This window comes from Mustela erminea, chromosome 3 (assembly GCF_009829155.1).
Source record: "Mustela erminea isolate mMusErm1 chromosome 3, mMusErm1.Pri, whole genome shotgun sequence".
NCBI classification, from domain to species: domain Eukaryota; kingdom Metazoa; phylum Chordata; class Mammalia; order Carnivora; family Mustelidae; genus Mustela; species Mustela erminea.
The window spans coordinates 34,204,230-34,220,175 of NC_045616.1; the positions used below are offsets into that span (position 1 = coordinate 34,204,230).

At 36.4% G+C, this 15,946-nt stretch overlaps 1 protein-coding gene across 5 annotated transcripts in view; it reads right to left on the bottom strand.

Moving 5' to 3' along the window:
* The window catches only part of FER (FER tyrosine kinase), a 468,361-nt gene that overhangs the window by 107,722 nt on the left and 344,693 nt on the right, over positions 1–15,946 (bottom strand). For all 5 annotated transcript variants that reach the window (XM_032335588.1, XM_032335590.1, XM_032335589.1 and 2 more), the window contains one exon: positions 8,273–8,396. In XM_032335588.1, coding sequence (XP_032191479.1) covers positions 8,273–8,396 — 124 coding nt within the window. The remainder of the gene's footprint in view (positions 1–8,272; positions 8,397–15,946) is intronic.

A 15,946-nucleotide genomic window follows, 5' to 3' on the forward strand; every position in this document is an offset into this window, starting at 1 on the left:
TATTTGTCAGAGAGAGAGAGAGAGAGAGAGAGCACAGGCAGAGTGGCAGGCAGAGTCAGAGGGAGAGGCAGGCTCCCTGCGGAGCAAGGAACCCGATGTGGGACTCGATCCCAGGACGCTGGGATCATGACCTGAGCTGAAGGCAGCTGCTTAACCAACTGAGCCACCCAGGCGTCCCAAATAAATAAGATCTTAAAAAAAAAAAAAAAAGAAATCACTGGATCAAATAACCTCTTTCTAGAACATATTTCAGTGAAATGTACTATTGTTTTTTTCTGGATAGTCTTAGCTTTCCTAAATCAGTTTTTCTAATGAAATTTAAAAATAAAATCAGTCCCATTCCTATTCCTTTTCATAAGATGATTCATTTCTCAGGATTTTGTAAATTATTTTCGAGTTGCTTTTCTTTTCTAGTTAAAAACATAGCATTTTGACTTTCTTAAAATCATTCCAGTGTATAGCTAGATACTCCTGCCATTTAGCCAAATTAAATGGCCCCTGGTGAGAATGACCCTGTTTACCTGGTTCCGTCCTTTGGACTTCCCAATCTGATAATACTGAACTCTTTATAGTTTCATGATTAAGTCCTGCTCTCTTATGAAAAACCATGTTAACTTTGCTTTCAACCCTCCTTCAGCTGCAATATTCAGTAACACACCCATCTACCAAATCTCACCCAAACAGTATATCTCCTGAATTACGGACGGCTCTCCCCATAGCCCTGATTACTCCCAGCATAACCCCCATACTAGAAAGTCATATTAGACACTCCTAATATTACTCTCATGGCATTTTGCACAAATTATCACTAAATTGATTATCTTTTTGCACAATTATTATCTGTGTTACATCTACCTGATGGCAGGGACGATGATTCTTGTTGACATCAGCCTGGCACAGAGAAGACAACTGTTCACATTTGTGAAGTGCTGGAAATATCTTCATTCTCAATGGATAAGCAAAACCCTTATTAAACAATCAATCTGATCTTATGGACTTTAATTTGCAAAGTTTTTATCCTTACTCCATAGCAACAAAAACATCACTGCAGTAAAGTGACCAAAAAACAAAGAGAAAGCAGTCCAATATTTAAAAATTAGAAAACAAAATCATTTTCTACAAGCATTTCTCCAAAAACACCTTTTCTGTTTTTTAACACAGAATATCATGAAATTAAGAAATGCTTCCAAAATTCCTCACAGATTGGTCTTTAACACAAACACATACCAATCAAAAGCTTATCCTTTCTTTACTTTCCACAGACACCAAGGAACACGGCAGAAAGCCAACTTTCAGAAATAAACCCAAATAAAAAGAAATCTTGCAGTACGATTCATCAGCAATAAACCATAAATGCCATTTCCACTTATATCTAGTGTAATGTCAAGCTTCAATCCACTTAACATCAAAATTAATCTGGTTTAATGCTTTTTCTAGAGTGACATCTAACAATTTAGTAACATATCATTTTAAGCAAATACACACAGAGCCCAAGTTTATCAGTGTACCTCAAATCTTCATATAAAGTACAAGTAGGAAAGAAAATCTTACACTCGTCTATAGAATAATTACAAAGAAAATGCAGTTGATTACAACTAAACACAAAATATCCAGCAATTCACTAGCTATAAACAGAAATAGTTCCAATTAGAAACTTAGAGTATCAAGAGAACCCTTCTGGAAGTTAAATGGAAATTTCAACAAGAACATTTTCCAAAAGCAGGCCATTTCTTTATGTGATTACTTGTTTCCATTTTATAGCTGTCATACTTGTTTATCTATCATGAAACATTGCTCTGCTCTTCCCATAGTAATCAAAACAATAAAACAAAGTTAAAGAAAGAAAATGTGTCTCCCCAGCTTAAGATACTATTTTGAGGAGACAAAATTAGAAATATTTTCAAGTACTGTATTCCAGGGACTTCTAATCACTGAATGGGATAAAATTTAAAATTTAAAGCACATTAAAAAATTTTGCTTTGATCTGTGGGACAAAGACTTCATAATTCATAGATATATATTTATTTTTAGTAACATTTGGGGGATGCCAAGAATACAGCTGGGTGCCTTTCTTCACTACTTGGAACTGAAAGATTTGATCGTGTTCAGATTAATCAATTTTTAAAACACTGCATTTTAAATTTCCTCATTTCCAATGAGAAAAAATGCTTTTCACTGTAGTGAGTACTATATATTTATATTTATATGTTAGGTATTTCCTAGGAGAAAAAATACGTAACATGTCTTGAGTGCATCTTTCAACTATAAATCAGTTGAAATCCACTACAATTACTATTACTACTACAGAAACCATTTCATAGGATGACACATAGGAATAGGGTTCTATGGCACAATTCATTTCTATAAAAAATTCAATACAAAGAATATTTTATTTTCACAGATTGGTGAGGTACTGAAATGTAAAGAAAAAGAAAAGGAATTCATCCAAAAGAGCATTTACATAAATTTCAAGAGTAACAAAAGACCACTGGCTAGAGGTATCATATTATTCATCCACTACTCAGGATCAACAGGGAAAATTAGAATACCAGGTAGTTTAGAAGAAGAAGTGTTGGTCAGAAAACATTAAATTGTTGGTACATATAGCTAATAAGGACAATCATATAAAAAAGAAAAGCATTTATTAAAATAAACACAAAAAGAAAATATTCTAGGCCATGGATGACAAATTTGGGCCTTGTGTGTTAATGCTTATCAGGGTACTAACAGATGTGACTGATCAATCAATGGGCTCTTTGTTGCTGATCCTGGAATCCTTCTCAATACACAACAAAGAAAGCCACTGCCAATCACTGAAAACTGGCACTGAAATCTATTTGTCAAACCTGCTTTCAGTGATACTGTTTAAGACATTCAATCAGGAACCTTCCTCACAGGCAAATAGTACAGGAGTAAGTACAGCCTTCTAGGATATGTGCTCAAGCAGGAGTTAACATTCAAAAATGTGTGAATGCATAATAATTCTTAAACAAGGAAAACGGGAAACTAACATTACACCAGATAATGTTATGATCCAGTGAGTAGGGTAAGTTTTTAAAACCTGTCATACAACTTAGAATGGTTTTAATTCTGATGACACAGCATTTAAAAAAAATACAGGCATCCATCTGCAAGAAAAGCAATCACTACAAAAGTAGCAAGAAATTGAAACAATTCCCTCAACCACACTGCAACAGAAATTAAAGACTGGTACTGGTAACTGACAAAAAATTAAGTAGTTTGAATGCTGTTTATTCATTGTAACTTAAAGCTATAGATAGTCTAATGTTTGGAGAAAAAGGAGACAGTGGACCCAAGATGGTGGAGGAGTAGCAGGCTGAGATGACATCAGGTAGCAGGAGATCAGCTACATAGTTATCAAACCATTGCGAACACGTACAAAACCAACAGGAAATCGAAGAGAAAAAGAGCAGCAATTCTAGAAACAGAAAATTGACCACTTTCTAAAAGGTAGGACCTGTGGAGAAGTGAATCTGAAGCCATGGGAAGATAGACCGTGGGGGGAGGGGCCGGCTCCTGGCAAGCGGTGGAACAAAATCAGAACTTTTAGAAGTCTGCTCCATTGCAGGACATTGCTCCAGAGGCTAAGCGGGAGGTGGAAGCCCTCACGGGGACAGCATGGTTTCAGGGTCACAGAAGGATTGGGGGTGTCTGAGTATAGCAGAGCTCGCAGGTATCAGAGCAGGGAAGCTGGCTACAGAGAGGGAGCCGAGGAGTGACCTGTCAGCATGGGGTGCCTTAAACAGTGATCTGCAGCACAGTCAGACCACTGTTCTTTGAGCAGGGACCCCCAAGTGGCAGATCAGGGGAGACACCCCTGAAAGAGCAGCAGGGATCTGTGGGGTTTGGAGACAAAAATGCTCAGTCACAGGCTGTGTGAGCTCGGAGCGCAGCCAGAGACCAGGGAGACGAGGTGATTGAGCACTTTTCTCTGAGGGTACACAGAGGAGTGTGGCCCAGAGCTCTGGGTTCCTCTGGTATTAGGAGCCCACCATTTTCATTCCTGTCCTCCAGAGCTCTATGGAAAGCTTCCAGGGAACAAAGCCCCCAGAGAGCGAACCTGAGCAGATTACTTAGCCTGGCCCCTGGCAAGGGTGGTGTAATCTGCCTCAGGCAAAGACATTTGAGAATCACTACAAGAGGCCCCTCTTCAGAAGATCAACAAGAAATTCAGCCAAGTCCAATTCACTCACCAAGGAGAACAGTGGAATTCCAGAGGAGGTGAAAGCAAAGCATGGAATTCAAGGCTTTCTCCCCATGTTTCTTTAGTCATGCAAAGTTAATTAAATTTTTTAATCTTACTTTTTTCTTATTCTAATTTTTTAATATTTTTCCTCTTTCCTCTTTTAACTTTTTTTTATTTAAAAAATTTTTAAAGATTTTATTTATTTATTTGAACAGAGAGAGATCACAAGTAGGCAGAGAGGCATGGCAGAGAGAGAGAGAGAGGAGAGGGAAGGCAGGTTCCCCGCTGAGCAGAGAGCCCGATGCAGGACTAGATCTCAGGACCCTGAGATCATGACCTGAGCCGAAGGCAGCGGCTTAACCACTGAGCCACCCAGGCGCCCCTCTTTTAATGTTTTTTTAAAACAGTTTATCTTAATAATACCTTATTTAAAAAAATCTTTTTAAACCTTCATTATTATAGTTGTATTTTATTCTCATTGTATCTAACTTTATTATTTTGTGTGTATATATATATATATATATGGTATATATGGTATATATATATTACATATATATGTGTGTATATATATATATATAATATATATATGGTTTTTTCTTCTAAAAAATTTTGGGATACAATTTTCTTCTAATAAATCAAAATATACCCTAAATCTAGCACAGGACTTTGTTCTAGTCTCCAGCCTGAGCAAATTCTCTCCACTTCTTTTTCTTACTTTTTCCAACCAACTTATCAATTCTTTTTTTAGATTTTTTTAAAAATTTTCATCTTTATAGTCATATTCCATCCCTTCATCGTGTTTACCCTTACTTTTGTATATATATAAGTTTATCTTTCTTTAAAATTTTGGGAAGTAGTTTCTTCTAAGAGACCAAAATATATCCAAAATCAAGGGGGTGGCTCTGTTATATTCACCAGTCTAATATATATATATTTATATTTATTTTAATTTTTTAAAAAGTTTCTTTTAAGTTTCTTTTTACCCTCATCCAGCCCATATACTCATGCCTATATGCTACTGCCAGAGTTTGGGAGCTTAACCCTTTTCTGGACTCTGGACTGTTAAATTGGCCTCCTAATCGATCCTCCTGCCCTTAATCTCATACTGTCTCATTCCATCCTAAAATCTGCTGTCAAACTAATTTTTTTCAAACACTGCTGGGATTGTTTCATTTGCTTAATCTAAAACCCTCCTACACTGTGGGAATGCAAGCTGGTACAGTCACTCTGGAAAAAAGTATGCAGGTTCCTCAAAAAGTTGAAAGTAGAGCTACCCCATGACCCAGCAATCACACTACTGGGTATTTACCCTAAAGATATAAATGTAGTGATCCAAAGGGGCACGTGCACCCGAATGTTTACAGCAGCAATGTCCACAATAGCCAAACTATGGAAACAACTTAGATGTCCATCAACAGATGAATGGATAAAGAAGATGTGGTATATATATACAATGGAATACTATGCAGCCATCAAAAGAAATGAAATCTTGCCATTTGCGATGACGGGGATGGAACTAGAGGGTATTATGCTTCGCGAAATAAGTCAACTGGAGAAAGACAACTATCATATGATCTCCCTGATATGAGGAATTTGAGAGGCAAAGTCGGGGTTTTGGAGGGTAGGGAAGGAAAAAATAAAACAAGATGGGATCGGGAGGGAGAAAAACCATAAGAGACTCTTATTCTCACAAAACAAACTGAGGGTTGCCAGGGGAAGGGGGCTGTGAAGAAGGTGGATTATAGACATTGAGGAGGGTATGTGCTATGGTGAGCGAAGTGTGTAAGCCTGACGATTCACAGACCTGTACCCCTGGGGCAAATGATACATTATATGTTAATAAAATATAAATATCTTAAAAAATGAGACAAAGTGGATAACTACAGTAGAAAATTTGATGCCTAAAGTACCTTTAACACCCGAGTAGCAAAAATTATAGATTTTCTCTAAATAAAGAATAAAACCCTTCATTGTTACTTTTAACAAAAACTGCTTTCTTCTAATGTAATTAATGATAATTCAGTTCTTGTCCAAAATCAAATACTTTTAAAAAATCTTTTAAAAATTGGAGAAAGACAATTATCATATGGTTTCACTCATATGTGGAATATAAGAAACAGTGCAGAGGACCATAAGGAAAAGGAAGGAAAACTGAATGGGAAGAAATCAGAGAAGGAAACAAACCATGAGAGACTCTTAACTATGGGAAACAAACTAAGGTTTACTGAAGGGGAGGTGGGTGAAGGAATGGGATAATTAGGTGATGGGTATTAAGGAGGGCATGTGATTTGATGAGCATTGGGTGTTACACCCAAATGATGAACTGTTGAACACTACATCTGAAACTAATGATGTACTATGTGCTGGCTAACTGAATTTAAATTGAAAAAAAAAAACTGAATTAAAAAATAAATAAAGAAATAAAAATATCTATTATAATGTGATTTCATCTCTAGTCATGGAAAGTAAAACAAAAATACAAGGACAGTGGCTAAGTTTTAGTTGTCTTCATTTCTAGAAATACAATAACTCTACTGAAATGTATTTTAAAATATATGTGACCATTGAGTGATATTGGAAACAGAAGCCATCATTTCAGTTTTAGAATAAAATTGAAAATGCAGCAAAAGATTTTGGAAAGATTAAGTAATCTATTTGATAAAGTAGGCAGACATGAGCAGGTAACAGGTGTTTTCTGACTGTTAACAAAGGATGGAAACCAAGTTTCAAACAGCCAGGAAAAACTCTGCGGGCACACACATGTACTCTTCCTTATAACTGCTGTTGTATAATGACCTATAGCTTCAGGAGAACACATTTATACTGTGGTCTTGATCCTCTATTCCCCTTGCAGTAGGATGGGTCTATGAAGCTCTGATAAGGGCCATATGGGGCCCAAAACTCCTTCACAGACTACCCTAGTCAGAAACCACCCTAGCTATAACCCTTGCAAGCATAAAAGAGAGAGACCACACCGACCCCCAGTGCAGTTGCGGTCTCTAGGTCTGTCCACTTGTCCACCTTAAAAGTGTACTTTTGCTTTCACTGCTATTAAATTCTTGTTTACTCGAGAGCTGGGCTCTAAATTCTTTCTTGGCCCAACTAAAAAACAGAGGCAGGGGATAGGGGCTGGGGTGGGGTAGATGGGACATGCCACTGACACACTGAGATCAAATCAGTATACATTTCAGGTAAAGGTACTTTTTTTCTGCTATATAATCACACATTATACAATTTTACCAGAATGTTAAATCAAAGCGTGCTTAATGAAACACATCAGAGAAAACATACATCAATAACTGAACCAATTTAGATCATGTCCATAATAGTTCAACCTGACAATGAACTTTGCTCCGTGTTAAATAGTATTACATGCTATTTCCAGTGAATAAAAACTGCATCAATGCCCCCACTTCCTTTTGCTTACATACACTTAGCCATATTTAGGATCTCACAAGAAATCAGCAAGACATCTTATGTTGTTCTGACATTTAGCAGTAAAGAACATTTGCAGCTATAAGCACCTAAAACCACAATCTATAAAAACATTACAACCAAGTCACTGCTCTTGATGTAATTAGACAAAGTTTTCTAAAATCTCCTTTGAAACAGCTATTATGCTAGTATCTTCTACCCTTGGCCAATTCACTGTCACGAATTGTTTTACTATTATGCTCTGCCATGACTTTATAAGTAATTTCTTTGCAAAATGAGATTGGGGGCAGATGAACAGTCTTATTTGGCTCTAAGATTGTAGCTGATTACATGACAAACTTGGTGGTACATCTTATCAGTATTCATTCATGATTATAATACAAAAGATTTTAATCAGAATGTAGCTTATTGTCTAATGAGGTGTACTTACCTCAAGTAAGACAAAAGACAAGTGTTTCTGTAAAGTATATAAAAACAATTATCCAAGAAGGCTTCCCACAAAACATGAAATCCAACAAGAAAATATGTAAGTTTTGTGAAAGAACATCAGTGCTGTATTGCAGTAAATATGTCATTTTTCTAGCATTCTATTGGTAAAACCAGAAAATGTTTAAAAAATGTTCTTCTTACCTGTGTATACAGTTTTTACTCTCGAGATAGGACATACCAGAAGCAGCATCTAATGAAAATTTCACTAATTGTTTGAGTTTTATCTCATCTTTCTTCTTTCTCAGAAAGGACAGGAAATCACCTCCTAGAAGGATTGACAGATGAACAATGAGATATAATCATGATGTACTGCCTACTGGAGATACTGGACAAAACCGTAAGAACTACACACTCAGCCATTGCTTTCTGCCCATTTTGTTTGAGGTGAGCATAAAACAAAAGATGAAAAGAACACACTTATTAGAAAATAGATACCATAAACTTTCCCAGGTACAGTTTAAGTACTTTAAGTGTTTCACACTGTGTATCATCCAACACAAAATAATATTCAAACAAAATCATATAATGCCTCTGTTGTAATTTCTCATTGATTTCCCTGGGTAAAATTTTATGCAAAATTTTATTTTTTCTAATAGCAAATAAAAGATTATAGCTATTATGAATTTAAAATGTAAATGGTATCAAATTAGTTATCAGATGCAGTGACTGCTTATAACAAGTCACCGATGGTAGAGCGAGAGAGGGGGGAACTATGGTCTTTGATATGATTTAATTGCTGAACCAGATTGCATTTTGCACATAAAATGGATTTCAGTGATGTCTTAGAGCAACTCTTTAAATCAGCATGGTCCAAAAGAGATATAGTAACTTTCAATTTTCTGGTAGCCACATTTAGAAAAGTAACAACAACAAAAAGGTGAATGTCATTTCAATAATGTATTTTTTCCTTAGCCCAATATATCCAAAATATACCAATATGTATCACTACAAAATTATAGTAAAAATAGTTTACAGTTTTATCATCCTCATTCTTTAAAATATGTTGGTTATTTTACATTTTGTGGGACATCTCAAATATTTGATCTGTGTTAAAATTTCATAAAATTTATAGTCGAAACAGAAGATTCACATGCCTATGTTGTTTCAAACATTTAATATTTTCTAGTAACTCAATCATATCCATTTAAATTGAATAAAATTAAATGAGATCCAAAATTCAGATTTTAGAAGCACTAGCCACATTTCCAAAGTTTGAGGAGTCATCGACCAAGTCACAACCATATTAGAATAGTGTTAAACTTCAACTGTTCATTCATTCTTCACATCGCATTAAAGGCTGTATGAAGGCTTGATTATTCTTCCTTGTTAGTGTAGAGTGTAATTGCATTTTTTTAAAAAAAGCTAAATGAATGTTCTCTCAAAACAATCATTCCCGGGGTGCCTGGGTGGCTCAGTGGGTTAAGCCGCTGCCTTCCGCTCAGGTCATGATCTCAGAGTCCTGGGATCGAGTCCTGCTGAGCAGAGAGCCTGCTTCCCTCTCTCTCTCTCTGCCTGCCTCTCCATCTACTTGTGATTTCTCTCTGTCAAATAAATAAATAAAATCTTTAAAAAAAAAAAAACAAACAATCATTCCCACTTTCTCTATTAGTGCCTCAGATTCTAAACCAGAATTTTTCAAGAGGGATTAGCATTTTAATTGCCATTTCCTGAATTTTGTAATCCTCTTCACCAGGGATCCAGGCTTCCTTAAATAGAACAACTCTAGAGGTGAAGACTTAATGGCTTTTTCTTTAACGAGAATACCTGGCAAATAAACACTCGCCAGGTCTTTCTCTAACAACTTCTCTTATTGACAATCCAGTGTTAGAAAATTTAGGTGGACTAATTTACAAAATCAACAGCTATATGCTTAAAAATAATCTTAATGGTGTCAGATAATTTCTTTATTCTGTTTCTTTTAAAGAAATATCAAATGTTTTCAATTACTAGGAAGATTATTGACATGGTCTCTGTCAAGTTTTAACTTAATTTTCTGAACTATAAAAGCAACAGTAAACAGCAAAATTAACCATTAATTTTCTACTTAATAGGTATACCAATTAAGTGGACTCGAAATCAATATTTAGTTCAAGTTATTCCTTGGACCAATATTCATATATAATTATAATATATATACCAATATTCTTTTGTTAGATATATGTTGGCCTATTTTAGAAACAATTCAGACTTCTGGTCTTGAAACCACACAGCATTTTGTTTAAGCTTTGGAATAGCTTTCAAATGGAAAGAGCTTTTCTGGAATTTGATTTAAAGCATCCTATGACATAACCTCAGTGTTCTGTGAAATCCTAACATTTCTTTCCCAAGTTAGATCATATTCAGCGTTTTTCTATCTGCCTCCTCTTCTTTAAACTTACTCCTTTGGTGAATCCTCCTTTACCCCTTAAACCCTGCCCCAAACGGTAAACCCTAGGAAGAGAATTGTGCCTCTGCTGCTCAATATTATAATTTCAGAGGCTACCATATCATGTTCTAGCATGTAACAACACCTCAGTAAATATCGCTTGAATGAGTGAGTAAACAACGTATACGTATCTCCTCTTGCAGCTTCTTAGCTTCCCATGAAGACCAGAATCATTTTATCATTAATCTTAACATTTCTTCCCTAGTCCCTCTCCAATGGTGAGAACTATGCTTTTCAAGTACTTGTTAAATGTTAAAATAGTGTTGAAAAAAGGATATTACATTTCTTATCAATGGCACCCGATGGATGCCATAAAATTCTTTAAATTCCATCAATAAAAGTTTGCCCATTTAAGACTGAGCTCATTTTGATAGATGCTTCCCTAACACTAATGCCTTGAAAACTGCATCTTTTTAAAAATGATTTGCAAAGAGGCAATCCCTGGTAGATAAAATTGTAAAATAACAAATGCATAATATAATAAAGAAAAGACAGCACTTAAACAGCATTACAAATTGCCTGAAAAGTGATGCCAAGACAATAAAGGTAAAGTACTAGACAGCAAATGGCATACAGCTATTTCGAAATACTGAGACACAGCCAAAGATACAGACGAAGGCTTATCTGATTGCCTCTTAGTTAATCCCAAAATATTTCTGACTTAGAGAAATTTCTTGCTTAAAATCATTAAATTATTAAAGTGAATTTTAAATTTATTTCCAACTTATAGTTATTCAAGACACAGACAGAATGATCTTAAGTAAAATAGGAAAGCTGCACCATTCCACAGCCCTAGTCAGCTTCTTGCAGAATACTGCAGAGAAGCAAAGCCTTAAATAAAAGTTAAATAATTGTGATTCAGTACTGAAAGCCTGAGCTTCAGGCAGATGCAAGCAATAAGAACCCTGAAGCAAGAAGTAAACTCCTTGGGGGACAGAGTATGAGACATTTCTGGCCTAGGAAATAATTCAGACTGGGCCAGAAAGGTTCCCCGAGGCACAATACTTGATTATTACCATTAAGAACAACAACCAGAGAGTGACATCAGATGATAGAGTTTTTAGTATTCACTGTCAGTTATTGTAGAGGATAGTGTCTGTTCCTTTTAACTCATTCCCCTGCCATTTTCATTAAGTGCCAAGTTAAAGAGCCTCTCTTAGAATTTGTGATAGACACAATAATCATATATATAATACATATGTTTCTATGTGTATGCATGTATGTATATATGTATGTGTGCATATAGTATAGAGTAACATACCTGACCACTGAGGGAAGGATCTGGGTGTTCATAGTGGGCAAAACAAGATATTAATTTCCCTTTCGTAAATCTGTCTTAACAAGGATTATTTCTATATAGGTATACTGTACATTAAACCAAAACAGGATGGATTATCTTCTAGAAATCTTCATCAGTGATATATTTCTAAGATGATACTTCATATGTTTGTATAGTCAATTTTTGGTTTATTAGGGAGATAGCATGACATCATGAAAAGACCATGGATATTGAAGTCAGACTGACCTAGTTCTGATTACCTATGTGGCCTCGGGCAATTTTAATCTTTTTAAAAAATCTGTTTAATCTTTTTTTCCTAGTATTTATTTATTTGAGAGAGAAAGAGAGAGAGTGAGTGCACAAACGGGGGGAAGGGGCAGAAGGAGTGGGAGAAGCAGACTCCGCACTGAGCAGGGAGCCTGATATGGGGCTCAATCCCAGGAGTCTAAAATCATGACCTGAGCTGAAGGCTTAACCGAATGAACCATACAGGTGCCCCTTACCTTTCTAAACTCCTTTTATTTTTAATTTTCTTTTTTAAAGATTTTTTATTTATTTAACAGACAGAGATCACAAGTAGGCAGAGAGGCAGGCAGAGAGAGGAGGAAGCAGGCTCCCCGCCGAGCAGAGAGGCCGATGCGGGGCTCGATCCCAGGACCCTGGGATCATGACCTGAGCCGAAGGCAGAGGCTTTAACCCACTGAGCCACCCAGGCGCCCCTCTAAACTCCTTTTAAATAAGAATTAATTCCATTTATTTCTCAAGATGGTTTTGAAGACTAAAAATGTATCTAAAACACTAAGCCCCTGCCTAGAACACATCATACACACAATACCACTCCTATTTCTTATTTTTGCTTGAGTTATTTTGAATCTAAAGAAAGAAAGAGTTGTAGTAGAGACAGGTTGTTAGTCACATATCTATGTTCCCTTACTTGCCTCAATTTCCTGCCCTTGTCCCATTTTGGGAAGTATTCACCTCACCCTCAACAAGAAAGGTGGCCCTAGATTGGCTCCACGCAATGAATGAAGCCCATTCCCCTGTCCAAGTGACTGGTTCAGGGATAGGCACACGGCTTAATTTGGGCCACTGAGACAAAAGGAGATGCTTAAGAGGGGAATGAAACTTTGGTTTTTGAGAGAAGCACCAGGAAAGAAGCATTCTCTGCCACTGGAAGTGTACAAGACAGCATACAGCACCACGAGGACTGGCAGACTAGGGGTAAAGCTATCATCAAGGAAAGCAGAAAATAATGAAGAAAAGAGAATGGTTTCTGGCGACACATGTGAGCCACTGGATCAAACACTGACTAAACAGGGACTTCCTTCTAGATTTTTCAATTAAGTGAACTGATAAACCTATTTTTTTTAATAAATGAATTTGACTTTATTTTATTTTAGTTCTTTTCAGTGTTCCAGCATTCTTTTTTTTTTTTTTTTAAGATTTCTTTATTTTGAGAGAGAGAGGGCATCCTCTCTGACTGAGGGCAGAGGGAGCCTCAAGCAGAGGCCCCGCTGAGTGTGGAGCCCCAAGCAGGGCTTGATCTCAGGACCCTGAGATCATGACCTGAGCTGAAACGGAGTCAGATGCTTAACTGACTGAACCACCCAGCTGCCCCAAATCTCAGTAATTTTTAATACATCTTCTGTACCAGCTACACCAAGGTTCCTAATGGATACCTAGTTGTATCAGAAGTTTATTTGAGAATTTTAAAAGGTAATACATATTAAATGTCTGGGATAAGTAGGAAACAATAAATAGAAGTGTTTATTATTGGTTGCAGCCAACTTCTAGTAGAATAGAAGGCTGTTATTCTCCACAGTACTTTCTATGATATGGAAATTTGATTTTATCTGTTCTTTCAGTATTCATGGACTGTGGGGAACTGATCACATTCAATAAACTCAGAGAGATTATTATATAAATAAGAATACTAATTTATCAATTTGTTATTAGAGAAAAGGGATTGTCGGGGCTATACCACTAATAACTTCTTGTCACTGAATCATGCAGAGATTTTAATTTATCTTCAAATAGCTTCAGAATTTATTAAATTAAGAGATATCAGTCCCCAGTAATATATAAAATATATAGTTCATTACCCTTGTTTTTTAGGATATAAATTTATTCCTGACAAGTTTGGTTTAATTGTGTTTACTTAGAAATGTAAATAGGATAAGCAACTATTAAGTTGTAGGGAGGTATTTTGGAGGCCCCATTTATGTCACTGTTCAGAGTTTTTATTTAAAAAAAACAAACAACTTTTTCTCTTTAATCCATAGTGATGAGAGTTACAGGTGTTAACTGAACCATCAAAAATAAGGGGAAAAAGACGTATGTTAATCATAAACAATGAGTGGTGATGGAAACTGTTCTCCATGAAACACAAAATATTTTATTTTTTATTATTTTTAAAAGACTTTATTTGAGAGAGAGAGAGAGAGAGAGAGAGAGCAGGAAGAGGGGGAGGGGCAGAGGGAAAAGGAAAAGCTGAGCAGAGAGCCCAACATGGGGGCTCAATCCCAGGACCCTGGGATCATGACCTGAGCCAAAGGCAGATGCTTTAACTGACTGAGCCAGCCAGATGCCCCAACACAGAATGATTCTAAATAATAGGAGATAAGCCAAAACAAGTTCTTGAAGAAGAAAATGCTGCATATAAGGTACACGCAGGAGAGATGGACAGCACAGAAGGAGATTAGCCAGGAGGATGCTCTTGTTGTCGGCCGTCGTGCTGAGGGCTTATATTAAGAATTTTCCAAGTGAAGACTAAAGCATTAGATCGGAAAAGACTCAGCAATAAGCTAGAAATGGGTCAGTTTGTGAAGATGAGTAAGATGAAACAATGAATAACTGAAAATGACTACAAGAATACACTAGCTCCCCTGATTCCATTTTCTTTTTAAAGCAGCACTTACGGAACAGCTTGGTACCTAAGTAACATCATTCAGCTAGGCCAAATGTGGAGCTGAGTGTATGGTTTTCCCAATTTGGGTTAATACATGACATCAGTCTTTTCTGATAAAGTTCCTTAATAGCCATGTTCTGCTAACACTGCACAATAGTGGGAACCTTTTGCATTTCTCCTTTGCTGACGCTCTGTGAGAATATTACTCAATAGCAATCATGATAACAGTTCTATGAAATAAAGGAGTACATTTCACAGTATGTTTAACTTGCTGGTTCAAGGGGCACCAGCTATAATCTTGCCAGACATTATATGAATTGCCACAACAGATGAGAGAGTCAACTTTCACAAAGTCTCAGAATGTCAGTGCTAGAAGGCCCTTGGGACATAATCAGCTCTTTCACATTATGGAGGAAGGAACTGAATTTACCTTTTATTTTTAGGGTGGTGCTTTTGGTGATACTACTGAAATTGTCAGGCAAGTGTTTGCAAACTATGTCTGGAGGCCAAAACCAGCTTCTTGCTTTTTTTATTTTTGTTGTTGTTGTTGTTAAATAAAGCTTTACTTCCTTTACATATTGTCTATAGATGGTTTCATTTTGTGACAGAGTTGCAACAGAGATTGTAGGGCCCTCAAAGCCTAAAAAAGTTGTTATCTTGTTCTTTACTCTTGTTTTAAGATATTTATTGCTCAGTATTCCATACAGGTGTAGTCCCTTTCATTTAAACGATTCCCATGGTTCCCTTGTCTACTTTCAACCAAGATTTTACTTTTTACTATGTGTTTAATTGCAACAGTTTGATAGTGTTATGTTTTAATGCTCAAAGAGGAAGCTAGAAAGATAGATTCATCAACTAATTTTATTCCTAAGACCTATAAATATACTTATATACACAAAAATACATGGACTGAGATCGTAAATCCCCAACCCCTCCTGTCCACAACACACTGTCTGCCACCGAAGCAAAGCAGTTCCACTGCCTATCTCTCTCCTTTGTGCCAAACTACTCACTTTTCCATTCTGTGGCTTATGTTCCTCAAAACTATCTTTGGTATAAAGTGTAAAGACAAGAAAAGACAGGAAAATCAGGTATAGAGGACGTTAGCTCTAAAGCCTCCTGGAACACAGTACAAATACTTAGATGCTATAACGCATTTAAAAAGAAATCAGTGGAATACTTGTTTTGATGCCTCTATCTGCT